The sequence below is a fragment of the Alligator mississippiensis genome, chromosome 14 (assembly GCF_030867095.1).
Source record: "Alligator mississippiensis isolate rAllMis1 chromosome 14, rAllMis1, whole genome shotgun sequence".
NCBI classification, from domain to species: Eukaryota; Metazoa; Chordata; order Crocodylia; family Alligatoridae; genus Alligator; species Alligator mississippiensis.
In genome coordinates, this window is record NC_081837.1 from 29,415,542 (window position 1) to 29,439,256 (window position 23,715).

The 23,715-nt window shown below is 43.0% G+C and overlaps 1 protein-coding gene across 1 annotated transcript in view; it reads right to left on the minus strand.

Annotated features, from left to right (window-relative positions):
• Positions 1 to 23,715, minus strand: part of BAZ1B (bromodomain adjacent to zinc finger domain 1B) — a 75,667-nt gene that overhangs the window by 33,749 nt on the left and 18,203 nt on the right. The window contains exons 5-10 of the mRNA XM_014609428.3: positions 21,045 to 21,166; positions 19,274 to 19,471; positions 12,149 to 13,844; positions 5,779 to 5,917; positions 5,129 to 5,259; positions 665 to 776 (exon numbers count right to left, since the gene is read on the minus strand). Coding sequence (XP_014464914.1) covers positions 665 to 776; positions 5,129 to 5,259; positions 5,779 to 5,917; positions 12,149 to 13,844; positions 19,274 to 19,471; positions 21,045 to 21,166 — 2,398 coding nt within the window. The remainder of the gene's footprint in view (positions 1 to 664; positions 777 to 5,128; positions 5,260 to 5,778; positions 5,918 to 12,148; positions 13,845 to 19,273; positions 19,472 to 21,044; positions 21,167 to 23,715) is intronic.

The window sequence follows — 23,715 nt, forward strand, 5'->3', positions numbered from 1 at the left end:
GTGGGAAGAGACTTACTGTGGCTCAGTGATGCTCAGGAACTGTGTCTGCTCCTGTCCCATGGTAAGTGAAAGCTAAAACTGGGGCAGCTTATCCCTGAATGAAAAATGAAACACGGCTAAGTTACCGTGGTTTAGCTTCTAAGTACCGCAGGACAGGAGTAGAACCATAAACCAGGTACCATGGAGCAGCTGACACACAGTAAATCACTACTTCTTAGATTTAGTATAACTTTGTTCATCTGCTCATGCCCTAATTCACCTATTAAGTGGGACAGCTGAAAGAATAAGAGTCAGGCTACAGAAGGTACCATCATCAATTAAAATAGGAAGCACCATAACCAAAATAATGCCGAACATTCCTATTATGTTGCGTCTTACTACAAAAGCAGAACATGCTCTGGTATGTGACAAAGTAGAATAATCTGTTCCTTAAAAGATATTTCTACTTGACTTCCTACACTGCAATCTTCTCTTTGGCACTGAAGGCAGGCCATACTAGGTATTAGCCTTTATAAAATAGCCAAGGAGGATTAGAAACCCCAAATCTTTTTCATAAAGTCAAGACACCCCATTTCTGAGATCAAACTACATACTCAGCCAGTTTCACTGATCTCAAGTTCCCTGGCTATAAACAGAGAAGAAAAATCATGTGAAAGCATATTACCATAAGTTTTGTCCCTGTTTGGGTACAGTGGTCTCTATGCAAAGGTCTGTAACATGCAGAGATCCATGATGAGTGTTCACTCTGCCAGCTGCAGCCAAGCTCTTCCTTTTATCTGAAAAACATGTACACATTTAAATGCAGCCTCATTCATGTCGCCTTTAGATCATATGTCATTTTGTACCAGTTAAACAGCTTGCATCATCAGCCTGCTGCTGGAGCCTGAGGAAAGATGTTTGTGCCTCAAAGCTTGCAAAGAAGAATTTTTCCAACTATTTTAGTTGGTCTACTAAAAGATATCGGATTTACCCACAGAACCCGTCAGCCTGCTGCTAGAATTCTGAGGCAGCAGAGGGCAGAACCACTCAGACGGCCTCTTTTTCACACTAGGCTGAGGAAACAATCTGCTAAAAAAACAAACTAAAATCAACACTGATTATGCTTTCAATTAAAACAGTTTTTGTCTTAGTAGCTACAGAGAATATATCACTGTAGTAGTAAGGCACGTTTCAAGAAATGAACAAGTGGTTGTTATAAATAACAATTATTGCATCTTTACACACTGAACCTTTCTTTGTTATAGAGATAAATTCAGAAGATTCTCTCAGATTTGAAAAATCTTTTATTCCCAGCTACTACATCTGGTCTTTTTCCTTTTGTGAGGAGTTCAGCGGATAAGTTAAGTTACTTTAGAACCAATAAAGATATGTATACTTTTTTACATACAGTATCTAATTATTCAAAGAATGTATGCACGTGCTATGAAAATATATGCATCGATTCCTATGTTGCACATATAAAAGCTCCTTGCCTGTGCAAATGAATTAAGTGAAGCCATAAACCACATTCTCTCCTCCCTCCACTAAAGCATACGTGATGCAGGACTTCGCAACAGAAGGTCTCTGCTGACACTACTAGTATGGGGTACACAGTCACATTGTTAAGGTTTGGTGAAAACAGCTACTAGAGGCTGCTTTGTTTTAAAAGAATCTCCTGAAGACTTCATTTTGCTTCTTAGATAAAGTTGTGTCTGGTGGAAAGCAAAATGTCTAACACCCAAATGTCTAAGATTGGATTTTGAATGTCATAAGAAAAGCAAGTCATCCAATCAGCTTGGGAGCTCTCTGCAGATACAATCAACATTTTGGCAGTTTCTCAGGAAAATGAAGCAGTGAATACTCTTTGAAGAAGGGAAAAAGGCTAGGGAGAAACTACTCTCTTGTGGAAAACTAAAATGAAATAAGTGGCAAAAGAGGCAGTTCTGCAGACTGAAGGATTCTCTCAGCAGAGGAATATATTGCTTTAAACACATCCAGAGTCTATTAGCCAAAAAACAAGAAATGGTACTGGCTGATGTTCAGGAAGAGACTAGATTCCCTGTGAAGACTCCTCCTTCCCCTTCTACTCTGTTTATGAATGTTGCCCTTCCAGCAGCTCAGGTGCTTCCCTGCCTGATTACCCTGAGGACAGAGGGCAGCAACTTCCCCTCTCCAGTATTGCTTCACGGAGTGTGGGTCACTAAAGCAATGTGAACAGTCCAGCTTTGGGTATTTTAATGAGTCATGAGTGTGTAAGTACAAGCCCATGTTGAAAGGGACAAAAGGAGCATGGGCAGTTTTATTTTTGGAGACGTGAAGCAGTAGCTCAAGGTTCATTTCAGTTTGGAATTAAAAGGCAGGGCAATTGTGATCACTCCACAGCTGCAGGGGTCAACATCCCCATTCCTGGTTTCATTCAGAGCTCTGGAAGGCTGCAGCTCCTATTTACCTTGTTTATTTAATAGTAAGCACACTTCTCCATAGGATGGTTACTTGCCACTGTAACAGTGAGATGTAGTCAGTGAGAACCCTATTGTATATGGGCAGGTGCCTCATGCCTCCTTATTCTCCCATAGAAGGTCATTCTAGTCCAGTGACTGGTGCTGGTCTAGACTGGACAAGCACCTAGCTGGGGTCATTTGACCCTAGCAGTCTTTCCTGCCCAGGGCAGGGGGTTGGACTCAATGATCTACCAAGGTCCCTTCCGATCCTAAAAAAAAAAAAAGATCTATGAAATCAATGATTCTCAGCCAGGTTGCTGCAAGTTCTTTGTACGGGTGTGGCAGTGCCTGAGCTCTGTGCAAGCAGGTAAGTGCAGTGCTCGCTCCATGCCCCAGAGTCCCGTGGGCAACAGGCACGATGGCTGCCTCCTCCCACCTGCTGGCAGCCCATGCACTGGCCACTCTGAGCAGCGGGGTCCACAGTGGCAGGTGGATTTGTGGGCAGGCAGACACACAAATGCAGAGCCATGTTTATCAGCCATGTTTGCCTGCACAGCTCCTCTCACACTCTCAGGGCAAGCAAGAGGGATCACAGGGGCAGGTGGCTCTGTGCATGCAAGTCCCTGGAGGAGAAGCCACAGCAGCACAGCCTGGCACCTGCCCCCTCAGGGACAAAGGGGGTAGGAAGGAGGTTCCTTTCCTCCCTCCCAGGTCTCATGTTTTTTGTACCCCTCCCCCCCCACAAAAACCTTCCCTACAATGCCCATGTGCTTTGTGTGCAGCTCAGCACCTCATCCCCACCAGCTGGGTGTCCCCAGGCACTGTTCATTTTGGTCCCAGGGCTGGAGTTTAGGGGGGGGGGTCCCCATCCCCCCCCCCCCAAGATAACTAAGAGCAGAAATTGGCCCACCAGCTCCTGGCTCCCAGGCCCAGCAGTGACCCAGACTTGCATGTAGGGAGTTGAGGTGCTGCACTGGGAGCAAATGTATCCAGGGACAAGCAGAGCCCCTGGGGTAACTATTATACTACACTATAATATAGTAAAGCAATTAACATGTTAATTAATAATATAATTATAATATTCAGATTGCATTTACATTAGTTTTTTAAATGAGGTGTCACTACATTCTAAAAAACATATGGAGGGGGTGCCTTCAATTCATAAAGGCTGAGAACCACTGCTCTAGTCTTTTTATCTTAACCACTCCTCAGCTCCCTCCAGAACTATAAGCCCACATTGCAGGGACTTTGAAAAGGCAGGGACAGAGGATGGCTTCTGGGATTTATACTGACTATGAATTAAAGTACTAGTTACTGTAGGATAACTAAATGGTCTCTCTCCTTTGAATCTGTGCCAACGTGGATCCCATTAGAGGTGAATCACAAGTAGTATCTGTTCTAGGATACTGGGAATTAGGACTGTGCAAAGCTTTGGTCGCTGATTCCATTCAGAGGAGATTTGGCCCAATTTGGCAGCTGAATCTCTGAATTGAATCAGGAGACCCATTAATCTCTGTCTCGCTCTGTCCCTGGGAAAGGATAGAGGGATTGGCTCTACAAGTTCAGAGCTTGCTGACACTTCATGCTGAGGCAGTAACAATCAAAACAGGATGCATTTAACAACCCAATAGCAGCTCAAATAGTGGCTATAAGTGCCAATCCCGCATGTTGTTTCAAATGCAACACAGAGCCAGGCAATTTTTGGTATCAAAGCCTCAAAAGGAACCATATTATGCTGGAGTACACTTATAAAGAACCATTTCCACTTGGAGGAACAGGTCTTTGTGCTCTATATGAAGATTTTTTTTGAGGTCAAAAGAACAGTCTTTCCATAGTGACTCAAATCAGCCAGCATGCAAGCCAAGATAAGCAACACCTACAGTTCTGGGTGCAAGATCTGGCCAAGTTCTGGGATGATATGTCTGGGCACATACAGATAGATTAACTGAAGGCTGAATGGATATGTGCAAGAGGCTTGACAGGTAAAACCAACTCAAGCAGTTAATGAGCCATCAGGATGAAGGTAACACTATTTTATCTAACTCTGGGCATCATCCTTTGCACTGAAGGAAAGGTGGACAGGTTGCCTGGAGAGAACAGGCAAAAAGAAGTCCTCTCGTACGGCACTCAGCCTTACGTCCCCTCTAGAACAGAAGTTCAGGCATTGTGTGCTGTTCTTTGTGGCAAAAAGATCTACTGTGGAAATTCCCCAATGTTTAAATATTAGCACTATGATTGTTCTCTGCAGTAACCACTTATAGCTGATAACTAAGGAACTGCTCAAGAAGTCTAGTATGTTGTTACTGGCTCCTCAAAGGCATAAAGTAAATGGAGTTACCCAAGGTGATGGCACCAAGCCTACAGTCTGATGGCTTCTTAGCAGAAAAAGGATAACCAGGAACATCCATTATGTTGGTATAGCGCATTGTAGATATATTTCAAGATCTGCACCATCAAGCCTTGCAGCATGTACTGGAGCACCCTGAACTCGGATCATTCAAGCCATCTAGGGGGATGGGTTCCCAGTGTCTGCAGACAGTCAAAGTGGGCCCCCATAACACACACACACACACACACACACACACAGTAACACAAGCTCAAAGAATAGAACCTTCAATTGATCTGTTACATCGCATTCATTCACAAGTTTGTCCCTGATGCTCGGCTAGCGACAAAGAGGATACACAAGAGAAGCTGGATAATCATACCCACTAGGTTGTAGTCATCCTCCTCTTCACCCCTCTTTTGATGGGGAAGGATGAACTTGTAGTCTATGCTGTCATGTACCCAGCCTTTCTCTATGAATAAGCCAGGAACCTCATCTGAGAACAGCCAATACCTGTAGGGAGCATATACATATTAGTGAGCAACCACTGAAGAATACAGGATGCAAGAAAAAAAAAAAGTTACAAGTCACATGTGTGTGAAGAGAAAGCAAACACGTACAGGCATTCAGTGGTCAGCAATCTTTTCAGGCTTCAGGCCAGAAAGATAAAGCTAGTGTCAGAAGCAGGTGAGTAACTACTAAGACTAGCTGCTGCTTCTCCCCACTGCAGTGCAGAAAGTTCCCTGCCAAAGTCACATATTCAGATCCAACCTAGAGGGGCCATAGGCTGCCACCCCCTAGGTTAGACTGCTAACAAAAAAATGCATCCTTCAGAAATAGGGCCTCAGTCTATAGCAGAACCAGGTTTCACCTCTGTCTTAGCTAACAAAAAGTTTCAGATGCATAGCAATACATCACATACTTGCCCAACATATCTAAAATACTGGAAGAGTTTATTATAAAACTGTACCCTTCTGGGACCTTCAGCAGTGCAGAGGTAGTAAAGGGAAGCAATACAATGAGCCCTTCTACCTGTTGTGATTACGATCAGTGCCTATTGGTGTCCTACGCATCACCAGCTTGGCTTTGGCAATGCCATCTTGGAAAGTCTTCTCAGCTGCAGCTTTGTGTTTCCGGATTCTCTCTTCTTCTGCTTCTTTTTCCATTTTCACTGTTGGAGTAACCACAGATGTATTAGTTCTTTTTACTTATTCATATTTGCCAAGTAATGCGATAACCGTTCTTCTCTTTGTTTTGGTAAATTAACAACAAGAAGATATTGGACAAATTTACTGGAAACTGATGTTAAGAGATCTTCCCAGTACGATTCTCACACAGCAAACAACTGTCCAGGAACACAGCCTCTGAAGAATCTCAAACCTTAAAAAACTGTAGCCTTGCTCATTTCAGCTTCAGATTCCCATAACAATGCAGGAAAACGCCAGAACAGGAGAATGAACTGTACATGTGTTCTCCTATTCCTTAGTATAGTACACACCAGTTTGTAGACCTTTTGTTGCTGTAGTGATCCTGGCTAGAAAGGACAGAGTGTACATGTATACTGTGCCCATGCTACCACAGCTACAGTACTACTGGTACCTGAGCCAAGTAGTTTAAAAGTTACTTTACAGATACCCGTGCTGATATACCTCAAGATTTCCAGAGGCCTTCCTCAAAAATAAGCAACTGCAAATTGGCAGAGTATTTAGCTGCACCAGGTTTCCAGGTATGGTTGTTCCACACTGACTATACATGAGACAAAAACATACCTTTAAACAACTCATGCTCTCCAGACATGCAGCCACATTAGTGGAACAGTTTAAAGGAAAGCAGACACCTTAGGAAGCATCTCACAACAAAACCCTTGGCATTTGAAGAGCTCTTATATCCTCATGAATGTCAGCAAACAAAAACAAAAAAGAGTAAAAGTGGTGATGGTCCTGACAGCAGACTGCCTTGGCAGATTCCTACAGACATCCCCTACAGACTCAGACATCTCATCTTTTGGTCAGGACACCACACGAACAAAAGTGTTCCTAACTCCTGCCAGGCAAGCAAAGCACTGAGATCAGAATGACATAAGTTTATCTAATGGGCTCGGGGTTCCTCAGATTCTTGTTCACAGTCTCTCTCTGGTAGCCACTGAAGAAGAAATGCACCCTTGCTTTAAGAACAACACTGAGAAAGAAACTAACTGCTCCATCCCTAAACACAAACCCCATAAACTAAGCGGGGTCATAACATATGGCCCAAACCTAATTAAACAGAGTCAAAACCTTAAAAATAAATAAATAAATAAATAAATAAAATAAATAAATAAATAAATAAATAAATAGAGAAAACAGAATATTTTCTATTTAAGAAACATTCAAATCTTTGATAGAAAGATGTAATGTAAGAAGCTGTGAATGTGCAGTGAATTTTGAAAGAAGAGAAGAGAAGCCCTAAGTTGTAGAACTACCTGTGGCATCCTCACTACAGCTGATATACCAAGCTAAGAGTGCCAACTGGGTATTTCCATTCCCATTACTTGGAAACAGTATTCACCTGCAATGAGTGTGAAATTTGCCAAGACTTATGAACAGACCATCAGTTTATGCTGAATGTGCAGTGCTGCTATCCAGAACCACCAGGTTCAACATGGCTCCAACACAAGTTTCATTCTTTGACAGCTTGGGAAAGCTGTGAGAAAGGATTATTTTAAAATGTATACCCATTCACTGCAGCCGTGAAAAAGAAGGGGAGAAAGAAGATAAGAGGAAGAGATTACTTGAGGAAGAAAAAGTCAGAGAGAGGTAGGAAGGGAGGAAAATTTTTCAGGTGCCCATGAGACTGAGCATAATACAAACAATGGAGTGCTTACTGTGGTTCAGTCCCCAAACATCCCAGCAATGAAGACAAGATGCTGCACCTCATTAGAGCACTATCCAGGAAGCACATTATGGACTTCCCCCCAATTCATTTCTATAACACAAAAGGGTCAGTAGGTTGTACCAGCTAGCCAACAGGTACCTGGCAGGTGTTTCCAAGTCCTATATCTGACTGATTAGAAAGGGCAGGGGAAAAAAGTCACACAACAAAAAGTACTTTTTTTTTTTGCACTTGGGGGTTGAGATTTTCTGTGGTTTCCATCAAAAACTGCCAACTCATTTTTAAGAAGCTTAGTCAGTGAGTGAACTTCATCCTATTAACCCAGGCCTGCAGATAACTGGCTTCAAATCAGCTACACAGTAGCACTCATTTCCCTGTTTTCCACAAAGGATTACAACCAGTGTCTAATTGGACCATTCAAGTTAACACACGAAGCAACAACCAAACCCATTAGGTAACATCTTTGACACTCACCGCGACAGTTCAGAACTTTATAAATGGCAAAGATTTTAGCTTATCATCATTATGAGGGAGAGAACTTCTTCTCATTTTTATGAGGGAAACTGAGATGTGGAGAGGTATAGTGATTTACTCAAGATTTCTAGTCTTGGCTTTGCTACAGAAAGTACTCAGTCTACCCTAAGAGGTAAAGTGGCACTGGGGGACAGGAAGTTTGGGCTAGAGTGATGCCTAGATGATGATCCATCCAGGAAGTTCTGAATTCTTGCCTTGCTGTATATTCATTACCTGGAGACAACCACTTCTTCTCTCTCTCAGCTTTCATGCTTGTGAGGGATGCTACTGAAAAAGCAGAGGATACACATAGCATCCCTACTACCGTGTGTGCAACTGGATGAAAATATTTTCAGAAAAAACTATAAAAGGATAAGAAAAGCATGTTGATGTTTTAAAGATGGTTTTACTTTAACACTGCATTTGGGTTAGAGTGGGAGCCAGTATGGCAGGGCACAGCAAGTGTAGCAGGGTCCATTAAGCAATTAGTTTGACAGGTGGCAGTCAGTGCTTTCAGTAGTCAAAAGGTGTTACGGAAGAGTGCAAAGTAACCTTACACAACTGTGAGGAGTACCAGCTAAACCAATCAATAACTGATAGCTAAACTGACACTTCTCCAAAAGATGCTGGCATGATGACTGGTTTTGCTTACAGACAGCATAGCCCAGCGTTAATGTCCATCCTGTTAAGGCATCACACATACATGCCTATCTGATGCTACCGACATGCAAGAGGGTCCTGACTGCAGTTGATGGGAAGGATTCTTGGTGTAAACAAACCATACCATCCTCTATCCTGGAGACTGAAACAATGACTAGGAACTCTGAAGTGGCTAATTAATCTGTTTCCTCATCCGGTCTGTTAATTAGCTTGTTCTTGAGGAATCTAACAGAGACAAACCAGCCCAGAGCTGCTCAAGCTCTGGCCCCCAAGCCAAATGCAGCCCACAGAGCCATTGCATCTGGCCTGTAGGGCTTCCCACAGGTCTGGAAATTTGTCAGTAGGGGAACAGTGGCCAATAATATGGCCACAGTCCCCTCTGCCAAATTCCCAAGCCCTGTAGGCCTGGTGGGAGCCAGGCCGCACCCCCTTCCCCCTGCAGGGCCAGGCTACATGCCATTTCCCAGTAGGGCAAGGTCAAGGCCCCTTCTCCCCAACAAGACTGGGTCACACCCCTCCCTCCTCTCCACCAGGCCAGGTGAAGCTCCCTTCCCCTCTGCAGGGCTGAGCTCAGGCCAGGCTGCCCCATCCCCTCCTCTGTAGCCGAATGGTGCTGCCACACTGGCCCTGGATCGGAACCACTATCTGGCCTGCAGCTGAACCAGACACTGTCCGTTCAGTGGGGAAAGAGGGGAAACACCACTGAACCCCACCCAAGAGGGAAAGAGGTTGAACACCACTGAACTAACCTATTTTTGCTTTGCCCTTGGATGCATGTCAGCCACTGTCTTTTATATCATGGTTTGCAAGGGGAAAGGGGAAAAACTAGGAGTGGTTCCCACTGGAAGTCAAGGTCCCTTACACTTCTACACATGACTACTTCATATTCCTAGGTGCCAGAAATCTAGCCAACCTTCTTTGGTATCAAATGACTCAGCCACCACTTTTAGTATAATAATGTTATGTCCTCTATAACAAGCATATATAGGCCTTTCAATGAAGATCTGAGGCAAGAAAAGTAGCTATATGGATGATGAAAGGAATAATACTCCAGTTCTAGTTTCATATTTAATATAAACCTCTTTTTATAGTTTCTCAATCTCCTAAAGCAGTTCCAGTTAGCCCTAAAATTCACAACTAGGGCATCACAGAAGCTGGCCGTGGGCACCCAGCTTGGCTTCATTTTACCATATGCATGGTGTTTAGAATTTGTGGAGCAGAAAGAAGGAAGCAGCCCTAGTCTGCATTACAGAAGAACAAGGTGAGCACTGTGTAAGAACAATCAGGAGGAAACAAAGGAGGCAGTAAATGACTTAACTGTACTAAAAATAAAAGTAGAATAAAAGGAATGGGTCCTTTTATGTGTGGATATGCAGATGTCCTTTACGGAATTAAGGCAAACGTGGGAGTAGGAAGAGAACATCCAGACAGCACTGCATTGTGGCAAGTGAGAGCAAGAGAGGGAGGGGCAAGGTGATAGTCAAGCAAGATTTTAGGATCAACACCATACTTGTGAATACAGGAAAAGAAAAGTTAGAGATGGGGGCAAGGAAAGAAAGCAAGGAAAAGGATCTGTAGAACTGACAGTACTAGCAGCAGCAATTCCAATACAAATAATATGGCCCTGTTACAAAAGATACTATCACTAGGCTCACTGCCTGCACTAAGCCTCAGAGAAGCTGCAGTCTTTAGGCAAGTGGAGCATTGCTATGCTATGCTATGCTATGCTATGCGCATCACTGCATTCAAGCAGGCTTGGTTCATGTCTGGCAACAATGCTGCAGCTGCCCACGTAGCTCTACCCTGTGGCCTAGCACAAGACAACATGCCTTGTGGCCTACAACCCAGTTTATCTACAGCAGGGGTGGGCAAAATGCAGCCTGCCAGGTCATTTTATCCAGCCCACGGGGCCCCCTCAAAATTAAGAAAATTTTCTGCCCATCACGTGGCCCTCGATGGCTTGCCAAAACTCAGTAAGCAGCCCTCCGCCCAAAATAATTGCCCACCCCTGATCTACAGCCACCTCTTCCAAGACTGATGGTATTTATGCAATTCACAGCCTCTACTGCATGACTTAAAAATTATATCTGCAATAGGACACATCTTGCCACTACACAATAGGCTTGGAGAATCTTAGGAGACTTGGCTACCTTTGTTATTCTTAGAGACTCCACTCAAATCAGGCAGGCCAGCCTGTGGGAAATTTAGCCCTCAAGTGCCCAGTAGGTGAACAGAGGACTTAAATTTACCCAGGATGTCTACCTGGCAACTTTTATCAGCAGTGAATCCATATTTTTTCTGAAACTGCATGGTACAATTCTATGAAAGCCTGCAAAATGTGCCAAATACTCGATAGCATAAAACATAACCCCTGGAGTTGCACAAACCTTGGCAGCTACATAAAGTGCGAGTTAATACCTATTCACCCAAGCCACTCTACTCAACCCAATGAAAGCTCTATGCAACTTCCTTATGGGACAAAATTATCTTTTAAATTAGTTCAACTGTAAACTGGAGGGCAGACACCATAAACTTATTTGAGGCAGGGGCTGTTCCAGTTACTGTAACCTGCAAAACAGGAGTTCTAGAAGCCCTAGTGAGCTAGAAGACTTATCTTCTAGGACAGAAAGGATCTCCACCTATGTAACTGAGCAGTAAGGTACATCCAAGCGAGTGATTTATGACGCCGGGCAGCACAGCACCAAGACACCACAATATTCTGCGTGGGTACCTCTTAAACTGGAGGCAGTATTACTGCCTTAATGTGGCACTGCATGATAACACAGCTACATATTCCTTTCAGTTTGTGAGGCAGTGAAGATGACATTATGAACTGTGTCAGCATAGCACCAGAACCGCAGAAGACTTCCATAGACACAAAACAGCTAGCTACAAGATCTTATTTTAGATCGGGGTGGGCAAAATCTGGCCCGCCAGTCCACTCTATCCAGCTCACGGGGCCCCTAAAAAATTTAGAAAATTAATATTTATCTACCCCTAGCTGCCTGTCACATAGCCTTCTATGGCTTGTCAAAACTCAGTAAGCAGCCCTCCACCCAAAATAACTGCCTGCCCCTGTTTTAGACGCTCCTAATTTTGGAGTTCCTATGGCAATATACAAGCCCAAGCTGGTATGAGGCTTATAAAATACTTCAGGTTGCACAGTGTCTCATATCAATAAACTTAACAATCTGGATGGTTATGAAGTTTCTCAGGCCTGAGTAACAATGGATTTTCTACATTACCTCTGCATGCCCCTTATTGCACGCACACACACACACACACACACACACACACACACACACACAAATCACTCACTCTCTCTTTCCCACCCCCCCAGACCCCTAATAAGTTTTACCTCTCATTTGCCTCTCCTGTTGCTCCTTCTCCTTCTTGGCTTGGATGGCAAGAAGTCGCCTGCTCTTCACAGCACTGATCATATCATCAGCTTCTATTTCCACCCGGGGCTCCATCTTCATCATCTCATTTTTCTTCTTTTCATTCCTGCCCACTGCATTCTCATCCTTCCCATTCTCCTTGTTCTTGGCCTCCATTTCTTTCCGCTTCTGCTTTTCTGCTCTCTTCTTGTCATTCTCTTCTTTCAGCATAGCTAGACGCTCCTTCCATAGCTCAGCTGACATCTGCTGTTTGGTCTCCACATGGTCCTGCACCGAATAAGTCATCAGAATCCGGTGGCAGAGTGCTGTGAGTATCTGCAGCTTCTCCTCTGGTGTCAGCTCAAAGAACTCTGATGTCTCCAGCTTCTCCAGAAACTCATCCTGTACTTCATTATCTTCAAAAGTGGCTGAATCCTTGCTCTCATCTACAGTATCAGAAACCTCACTTTCCTCTTGTACATCTGATTTGCGTAGACACAGACGTACCAGCTCAGAAGCAGAATGCAAAGTAAGGGGTATTTCGGAGAGCTTCATTCCCAACTCAGCATAATCTTCAGCTATTTCATCCTGCAGCAAGGTCTGCAAAAGAATGACCAGCACCCGGTTCAAATAAAGAAAGCCTCCTTTCTCTGCACACAGGGCTTCCATCAAAGAGACTGCTGTAACAGGATATTGATCATCTGGCATCAACAAACCTGAATAGCAGCTGAGGAATTCTACCACCACGGCCACATCCCCAAAAAGTGTATTAGGAAGTCCTTCAGGAGTATCCACCAATTTAAAAGCCGGCAAGTTTTTCCCTTTAAGATCTTGGTCCTCAAACCTCTTCTGCTTTTCCAGTTTTTCCTGCATCTCCTTTTCCTTCCGCTCTTTAGCTCTCTCCTTTAGTTTCTCCTTCAGCTTCTCCCGTTTCTTCTTCAGGTACTCTTTGCGCTGCTCCTCTGTCATGGATGCCCATTTCTTTTTGTGCTCGAGGAGTTCATAGCGCTTCTGTACTATTCCTCGCAGCTCTTCGGGAAGGCGGGCACGGTCCTCGTTGGAGAGCAGCCGGGCTGTTTTGGAGATGACACAGGACAGAGCACTTTTTTTATCCTCCCGGTCTTTGTTTTCCTTGTAATAGGCAATGAGGTGGAGGGCAGCAGGAGGCAGATGTTTCTGGGGTTTGCTGGAGGACCTGGGAGTCCCTGCTGAGTTCCTGGGAGTCCTAGACACCTTAGGAGTACCTTTGGCCATGTCCAATAGTGTCATTTGTTTCATTTTCATTTTGGGATTTTTCAAACCCTTTCTGGGGGACTTTGACTTCCCAGGAGATTTCTGTCCATTCAGAACCCTTTTGCCTTTCTGCTTCTTATCCAAGGATTTATCAGTGCCCTTTCCCAGTCGACTCCTCTTCGGAACATGGAAATTAGAGCCCAGTTTACCTGGAGACACAATTTTCATCACTTCCTCCAACTCCTCCTTGGGGGATTTGGGGTTCTTAGAGTTTTTCACTTTTAGTGGAGAGCCAATAATGGATTTCTTCAAATGCACGTGACACCAAAGTGTAGGGCTTAGTGGCTGGCCCAGCGAAGACCCATCAGTTTTTGATTTCTTGGAGGGCTTTCTGTCAGGTGACCCAGAGTTCTTCCTCTTGGTTGAGGGATTAAGTGTCATGTACTAAAATTTAAGAAGAAATGTTATTGTAATACCAATTTAAGTAGGGGTAATGTCGGTACAAACTTTCTATGGTAAAACATGCAACTGTCACATTCAGTTCTCCATTAACATTTAGCGCACACCACACTGAGACAAGCCAACTTCCAAAATGCTGGCAAGTGTCCCTACAGGTATAAAGTTTAATAGCCCAGTTCAGGAAGATTTAGTATTCACTTGTAAAATTTTAGAGGGGGGGAAGGAAGAAATGCAGAAAAACCTCTTTTTGTAGATTAACCTGCCTGAAAGTTTTTTTGTAGGGGTGGGGGGGAAAGGGGAAAGTGGAAAACCCTGAAAACTTGCAGTAATAAAACTGTACATTATAAATGCAATCTTTAGAAATCAGGAAATAAGTTTGCCTTTCTATGCAAAAGAATTCTGCCATATAAAGCATAAATCGCAGGAGGTACAACCACTCTTAGATTTTAACATATATCCAACTGCATATTGAAGAACAGGTGCAGAAAACAGGTGCACACAATGTGATCAGTATCTCAAAGCAATGACAATGTTTCCTGGCTCCTTAATATTAATGTACTGCATTTACTCAAATTCAAAACGAGGTCACCCCCTGCGCCCAATTTAATATGATGGGGGGGGGTTTGCTCTTAGACTGAAGTACAGGGAAGGAGAAACAGCAGCTACAGCTCTAGCCCTGAGCCCAGGACTGGAACCACAGCCACTTCCCCACCTCACCACCTATCCCTGCAGTTTCTGCTGCCCCCTTTTATCCCCCCACCCCCTTACCTTCTCATTTCAGTTCCAACTCAGGTCCTGCTCCAGCACAGAACACATTATGCCCCTGCCCCATGCAACAGAGGTCAGAGCACCAGTAGCAGCTCTAGCCCCAGGCTAGAGCCAGGACCAGAGCTGTTGTCACTCATGCATAACTGGGCAGGGGGTGGAGGCAGCATGTACCCCATGCTGGAGCAGGGTCCCAGCCAAAGCCAGAGCCGCAATGAGAAGGCAAGCAGAACGGTGAAGACAGTGATGGGGTGAGAGGCAGGTACATGCAAGAAAGAGCAGGTGCCAGGGGGTATAGGACCCTACTTGAAGGGGATGGGGGGGAAAGCAGGCAAGCACTAGGGGGGCAAGGTATGTGTGGGTGGGGAGGGAGGAGTGACAGGCTCCAGCAAATGCAGGCGCTTTAGCACAGGGGACAAGTATGGGGCACATCAGCACCAGGGGTGGGGAGGGCAGGCGGTAAGGGGCCAGAGTTAGGCTATTTGACTCCCTTCTCCCCACCAGCTCCCTCCGTCCCCCATCACCACCACTGCTTGGCCTGCCGCACTGGGTGGTAGGGATAAATTTAAGATGAACCTCCAAAAACTACATTTTGTACACAGAAAATTATAACAAGTTTATAAAATTTTACATATATCTAGAATCTAATTATTGGGAGGGTCATCTTCGATTCAGGTAAATATGTTAATAATAAAGAGAAAACATTTACTTTTTTCTTCTATTTTTTTAGTACTCTATACTAGAGAGTTTTACTGAAGACAGCTCTGAAGAAGAAAGTGTGTATAGATTTGCTCCTTGAAAATAAGGATTCTAGGTTGATTCTGTGTTGAAATCTGTTACACTATCTTGGGACAGACAAAAAAAAACCACCACTTATTCCATTCTTGGGTGCAACCATCAAGCCACTGAAGAACACTGACCCTAGAGTTACATTGGTTATTTTTTTACAGAAGTTATTTTTAGTTAAAGTTGCATATAATTAAAAAATTGCCTCACAAAATTATCATGCTTTACATATTTCTTGACAAGCAGAGAGAAACCCTATAATGGAGAAACTACTGATAGCTGACTGGGCAGTAAGAGCAGTCAAATGTTATTACAAAACAGATCTTTTTCTGTCAAGTTCTAAGCATTATTTCACCAACATTTACACAGCCTGCGAATATTTTGTAGAAAACTTAATCTCTTTAGCTCCTAACGTCTTGCCTACACTTGCCAATTCTCCAGTCTGCCACCCTATTTCCCTTCTTAGCATTTGTTAGTAATGTTTCTAAGAAACTAGCCATTCTAATGAAAATATCTCCATTATTTCAACAGATGGACTTTATTAAGGTCAGGACTCCCCAAATATTTTAAATGAAATTTAAAACCATGTGCAAATTCAGTTTTATTCTGCTTCCTAGTAGACAGTAACTAGAAAGGGCAATGACCAGTATTATAGAAGCCTCCTCCTACAGGAAGCAAAGCTTTTAATGCAGTAGATTTTGATGTTTTATACTAAATGGAGAACATTATAAGCCCTCTGTCAGCAGCACAATACAAACCAACCTGGGCTAAGAATTTCACTGTTGCACTAGTTGCTCAAGAACACCGTCACCTCTTAAAGACTTTTGGAAGCATTGACAAGTCACTCCAAGCACAGCTAAAATACAGTTCTTGCACTGATAACACACCTCCTTTGGGGCCTGAACACAAAGCATTGAAGAGTAGTCAGCCATCCTTTTTTCAGTAACTAAATGTCCCAAATACTCCAAAGTTAATGGGCACTCCATGTATAGATAATTGCTAGTCTTTCCTTTAAGAGAACCTACAGACTTCCCAGAAAGCCAAAGACATCTTTTGTGAGCTTAGAGCCATCCCACTAATAAAGAAAGGTTCAACAGGTCTTTTTAAGTTCAAGGGGGCAGTTTTGCAAAGTCCAAGGTCATACTAAATTTATTCAATTTAATTAGCACACTCACACAAAAAGAGTAGATGATGCACACCTCCACCAGGGTTTCACAGCATGATGTTTACTAAACCAAACAAACAGCTACACACCGTGATACCGAAAGTTTCTTTTATTCTTATTTGGCAAGGTGTTTGGTAGCTGCCAAGTATTGCCAAAAGAAGCTAAAAATTGTAAGCCTGCAACTAAGGCAAGCTCTGGATTAGAAATTAGGTAGAAAGCAATCAAAAGCGGGGCACAAAACTGGAAGTAAGGCTACCCAAGATCTGTTTATAGTTCAGCCACTAATATGTTGTGTGACCTTGGATAAATTTCACCACCTTTGCCTCAAGTTTACCTTACTCTGTAAAGCACTGCTTCAAACCAGAATTTTATACAAGATCAAAATAGTCTCTTTGCATGGACTAAAATGCAAAACCAAAGTATGCGTCTTTTCAAGTCAGTATCATAACTAGAAAAAATAACTGAATAACTTATAGATTCAGAGATGTTAGGGTTGGAAGGGACCTCAGTAAGTCATCGCGTCCAACCCCCTGTCCCAGGCAGGAAAGAGCCCCAGCTAGATGCTCGTCCAGTTTCCTCTTGAAGACCCCCAAGGTCGGGGAGAGCACCACCTAACCTGGGAGCCCATTCCAGATTCTAGCAACCTGTACTGTGAAGTTCTTTCTAATGTCCAACCTAAATCTGCTCTCCGTCAATTTGTGGCCATTGTTCCTAGTTACTCCAGGGGATGCCCTAGTAAACAGAACATCTCCTATTCCCTACTGCCCTCCCCTGATGAATTTATAGGCAGCCACAAGATCACCTCTCAGCCTTCTCTTGCAAAGGCTGAAGAGATTTATGTCCCTCAGTCTCTCCTCGTTATACAGTATGCACTAACTCGTTATACAGTAACTTGCACTACTGTATAAAGGTTACAGCATTCTTGCTTGTCCTACACAGTAAACTTTGACATCTCAAAATAGCTTTGCTAGTTACTTGCATTCCTTGTCTATAAAGCAAAGAAAATGTAGCATTGCTAAGTGTTATGCTAAAATGCCCTAGCACAAGACATTACAGAACAAAAGTAAATAAAAAACAAACACTAGGGCTGCACAAAACAGTAGTTTCATTTCGACTTCCATTTCACCATTTTGAAGGGACAGTGTTTCATTTTGCTGTTTCAAAGCACTGCTCCATTTCGTCTGGTCTAAACTGTTTGGCTGTTTTGACGCTGTTTCAACACATTTTGATGTTTCACCCATAAGCTATAATGGGGAATCATGAAAACGCCTATAACTGTCACTTCTTGCCTGATTCGGATGAAAACTGCAGGTACGGTAGCCCCTTCTGAGTGCAAGAAGGAGACAGGTGCAGGGGGTTTTGTGAAACTGCACCTCAAACTGTTCAAAGCACAACTAATTACTCGCTAGCAGTGGCAGCCTGCTGTTATCCCGCATGCAGATCCAGGGAAGAGTCCCACTTCCCCTGGGAGGAGTCTGGGGCTCCGAGCAGCTGCCGCTGCAGCAGAAGCCTGCTGAAACCCCACTTACAGATCAGGGGCCCACACCCCCTGGAAAGAGCTGGGGAAATCGAACCGAAAGCTAATGTCAATATCAGAGCAGTCCTTCCCCCCTCTTCCCTCTCCTTACTTTGTGTTTAGCTGCAAGCAAGCCAGCTTCGAAACTCAAACTGTTTCGAAACATTTCAAGTGCCTTCATTTCGTTTCGATTTTGCTGTTTTGAGCTCGAAACGAGTCGAAACAGCTTCAAAACGAAACACCTGTTGAAATGTCACACAGCACTAACGAACACAGCGCCTAATAAAATTTAATTTTGTTCTCTTCAAGAACCATTTACAAGTCCCCATTACTTAAACTGCCCGGACAGCAGTTTTAGTCCTAATTATAAAAGGATTCTGCATCATGACAAACGAGTCCTTTCTAAATGGCAAAGGACTTCAAAACTGAATTCAGGAAGAATAGGAAAGGAAGTAAAGGACAGAAACTTTTGAAAGCTACCACATCATTAGTCAACAAGTACACAGCTTCATTTTAAATTAATTTTATAATGCATCAGAAACCCACTGGATTCTGGACTTTTCACCTCACTCACTAAGATACGTTGGGCACTGACAAACATGGGGAAAAAAACAAAACAAAACAGTGCTTTACTGGAAGAGGCAACATGTTAGTTCAACCCGGCTATGCAGCGTCTGTATCGATTGGGTGCTTCAGCGAGGTTTGCTGGCACTTTTATCTAAAGCTGATTCAATCAGCTATTAGATAGAAGTGCCAGAAAGCCCTGCTGAAACACCTGATCTATACAGACATTTGGCAAGCCAGGTGCAACATGACGCCTCTTCTGGGGATGCACTGTGCTTGCCATGAGGGCATACCAAGCTTGAAGTAAAGCGCCATTTTGTTTTATATTTTTTCCCCCCCATGTCTGTAAGCAACCATTAAGACCTAAGCATAGCCCACTTAAGCAACAAACTTGAACCAATCTTTTCAAAACTAGGGTTTTTAGATGCCCAGGTTGAACTGCCTTAAAAAGGAGCGATTTTCAGAAAGTGTAGGTCAGTTACCCTGGGCAAACTAAGCTCTTTTCAGTCGTCTCAAGTGGAGTCTCCAAAAAACCACCAGTTACACAAAAATCTTAGCTAACGACTCTTTCCCACTCCCAGCATCACCCTTCAAGCAGAAATTCAGATGAATTCTTACCTTATGTGGATCAAGTAGAAAGTCACTAAATTTACTGGGGAGAGAATATTTCTTCACTAACTCATCCTCTACCACCCATGGGGCATTCTCGCCTGTGCCAGCCCGCAGTGCATTATGACGGATGAAATACCTCAGGATCTCCTTGTTGGGAGGACGCTCAGTACGGACTAAGCTATCGGCTGGCACATTGCTGATTATCTTTGAAATAAAGAAAAACAAGGATTATTAAATGTTTTCAACTCGTGTATTCTCTGCAGGTTTATGCCACACTGCATAAGAATGCAGCCAGGGTCTGCGACACTTCAGCTTTTCCAGGAAATATCCATTCCTCTTTTTTCAAAGCCTTCTCCTCCTGTAACCTCAAAATAAAATAAATAAAATTTGCAGGATGGAGATATTTGAGAAAAGTTGGTGGGAGGTTCAGTTAACTAAAACTATCACTAGAATACTTGAAATGTTGCAAATATCTTGCCAAAATGTATCACTTTATTTTGGCAACTGTGAAAAGCCCTACCTTGCATCTGTACACATGCACAATACTGATCTTATCTTAAAGAAGGGAGAAACCAGAGACCAAAGGAGCAATTCTACAGCTGTTATCATTAAGTGAACATTGCTGTTGCTTTCCTACTGGATTATGATCACTGAAAAGCTAATGGAAAGCACAGAATCATAGAACTGGAAGGGACCAATACGATCATCAAGTCCAGTCCCCTGCCATGGGCAGGAAGTTATTGGGCTCAGATGAGCTCGGCAAGTCGCCTGTCCGACCTCGCCTTGAACACCTTCAAGGAGGGCGACTGCACCACCTCTGCAGGGAGCATATTCCAGATTCTGGTGACCCTTACAGAGAAAAAGGTTTTCCTTATATCCAACCTGAAGTTACCCTCTATTAGTTTATGCCCATTAGTCCTCGTCCTCCCTTGAGGTGCCCTCCTGAATAGTTTCTCTCCTAGTTCTTGATGCTCCCCCCTGAGGTACCTGTAGGTGGCTATCAAGTCACCTCTCAGCCTTCTCTTCTTCAGGCTGAACAGGCCCAGTTCCCGGAGTCACTCCTCATAGGGCCTGCCCTCCATGCCCTTAACCATACGGGTGTCCCTTCTTTGTACCCTCTCAAGCTTATCCATTTCCTTCTTGAAGTGCGGTGCCCAGAACTGGACACAGTTCTCAGCCGAGGCCTCACCAATGCTAAAAAAAGAAGGAGAAGCACCTCCCTGGATCTATTGGCCACCCAGCGGCTGATGCACGCCAGAGTTTTATTGATCTTTTGGCAGCCTCACCACACTGTTGAGTCATATTCATCTTCATATTCAACATGCAGAAACCTAAAACTTCCTAGACAGTCTCCTATGTTTATCAAACAGTAATAAACCTGATTATAACAGCAGTTTTTCTTGGTCAACTTACACAGTTAACATATCACTGGCCATGGCTCAATTACAAAGTGGTAAATCACAGATCAACCAGTTAACAACCAGCTGGCTCATCAAGGCTAAAACTCAATCTTTTAAGCCTCCATCTTAAACATAATGCTGAACATTGTTAATGGAAACCTCACTGCTACATGGGACAGAGATACCCAGCTAACAGAATAAGTAAAATGCTGTGCAAAAAGTGTCTTTACTGCTTCTAAGGTACAAACTACATCATTCAAAGTCAGCTCGGGGATCTCTGCTTGGTCCTGTTCTGTACCATTGAGAGATATCCATATGGATTATTTACTCATCCTTTTCTGTTCATATGCAATATGCAATTCACGTAGTCACCTCACCTTTTCTTCATTTTTCAGTTTGACATCATACTTGTGTGGCAGGAATTTAGGTGGAACCCATTTCTTCTCTTCCTTCTTCAGAGAAGTAGGAAGCTTCCGAGGGGATCTGCGTGCCCGATCACCTGATTAAGCAAGAATAAGGAAGTTAATAGTGTGGTGCTCAAAACACAGAGACCGAAGTGTGCTGCTACAGATGATGCTTGGACCTCTACCACTCCTTTGATGTCCCACAACCTTAGCTTCTGATCAGGCTAGAGCACTAGAATACGTCAAACTCAGTTTCGGACAATGTGAAACAAAAAACTGAGAACACCTCCCAGAACAGAAAGCCTTAAAATATGAGGGGGCACCACTTAGAAAAACATATTTAAGCTCATATCCAGAGTGGTACACCTTTATGTACAAATTTAAAAAAAAATAGCTATCTACAAAGCAAGTCCTTTACCCCTCCCGAGATTCCTGTACCGGTCACCAATAGGTGGAGGAACTGATCATAGGAAGGGGCTCTTGACAGAAGCTCTCCGTGTTTCAATATGCCACTGCTTCAGGTCAACTAGTTATGCCTAGCCAGTGCAGCAACCTTAAGGAGGGAGTAGATTCTACATCACAGTAAAGACAGGCTGAGATTAAATGGCACTGAGATAAAGTTTCTTAATCACAGACTGTTATCCCTTCCAGCTTTTAACAAGGAACTATCAATACAGCTGATACATTTGATCAAACCAGTGATATTTGGGGAAATAAAAAATAATCTAATTTTAACGGTTTCACCCCCTCCCATCTAATACAGCAGTTCTTAAATCTGGAGTTTCTAAAAAGGGGTTCACATGAAGTATTCTCCATGTCAATTCACGTTCTGAAAAAAGCTGTAGTTTAAGTGTTTCTAAAAGGATCACTTTTCAAGAGCTGCTGTTGAATCCATTAACCAAGCAACTTTACCACAAACATTAATATATTCAAAGAAACTATACAACTCCACCTAGAGTAAACAGAGGCTTATTTCTTGGCTGGAGAACAATTAGAAGCATATGCTCCTCCTTAAAATACCTTCAATAAAAATCTGACTGTAGAAAATACATCTCTAGATTTTAATCTTTACATTCATGCCATGACAAACAAGAACAGTAATACCAGTATTCCTGAACTGAATAATGATTTGCTTAAATGCACATAGGGTAGTAAAAAGTTTTAAGAGCCTTGTAACCAAATGATAAAAGTGTAAACTGTCATGATGTAACTGTAGCAGACAAGGTTAGACCAACAGGGCTACAACCTAAACCCCTGCATGATGTAACTGTTACATCTTCAAATTCTGGTAGAGATGCAAGTGCTAACTCTTTGCCATTTTTACACTGGCTCATTCAAAGTTAAAGCTACAGCAATTCAGATAACCTAGGGGCATGTAGACGTAACAATTATATCATACAACTAAAGCACCCTTTGGACCTGAAGCTCCCCCTCCCCTTTTAAATAGACTAAAAGTTATGTTTGCTTTTTATGGCTATCAACAAGTTATAAAATATTACCCTGGAACAGAAACAGACTTGTTTATGTCACTGTTTTTCTTTTTAAGTAATAGTACTGTATTAAGTACTGACCAACAGCTCTAAATACCTTAGCTACTGAAGGGCATTGTCTATCCATCAATACTGAGCAATGACTTATCCTTGCAACATTAGCATTTAACAACACTGAAATGAATATAAAGGGGGGAAATGAATAAATAAATAAATAAATAAATAAATAAAGATTGCATTACTATCTATCTAGAAGGCAACTGAGATCTGATAAACAAAAGACTGGAGGGAAAAAAGTACCCATGCTTAGGTTCCTTCACCAGACAGACTCAACTGCAAATCATGCTTTATAGTCCCTTACATTTAGAAGAAAAAAGGTATGCTATCTACAACATAACCACATAGCGAGAGAATCAGTCTCCAACAACCAGTTCTCCAAAGCATTATTTAATCTCTACAGATTAAAACACCAGCCTTTAAACTCTGGCAAAACCAGGCCAGCAGCAAGGATTAGATTACAAAGCACAAGTATAATGGGCTCCCTACACACTTAATAAGTAAGCAGCCTCATTCTGCATTAGCTTTAAGTTTCCAAATAAGCTAGAAGGGACTGACCCCAAATCTGCACATTACAGAATTTCTTGCCTTGAGCTGAAAGGCACGAAGAGCCAAAGCAGAGACAACAAGGCACCTGAGAAGAGATGGATCTTGGCAAGGCAGATGGAAAAGGTTCAGGACACACAACTCAGGTTTTGCCTTTTGTTCACTTTTGTTTTGCAAATATCTGTAAGCAGTTTAGCAGACAATGAAAGTGATAATTTGGTTCTGATTCTAGTCACTGAGGCAGCATTACCAGTTCATGTCATCACTGAATAAATACAATGAAAGTTGTGAGTCAGACGCTGCAAGTCTGAAAAAGCTGCATTAGAAAAAATCTGAATGCCTGAACACTAAGACATGTTAACAGAATAGATATCAACAGCGTCTATAACAGGTTCAAGTTTAAGAATGCCAAATTTGTGTCTATCAGATAAAACCAGTGGTTCAGAAGACCTGGGGTCTACTCTTGGCTCTGCCACTGGTCTGCACATGGCTTTCAGCATATCACTTCTGTGATTCCAGTTTCTTAGAAGAAAAACCAAGAAACTAGGGGT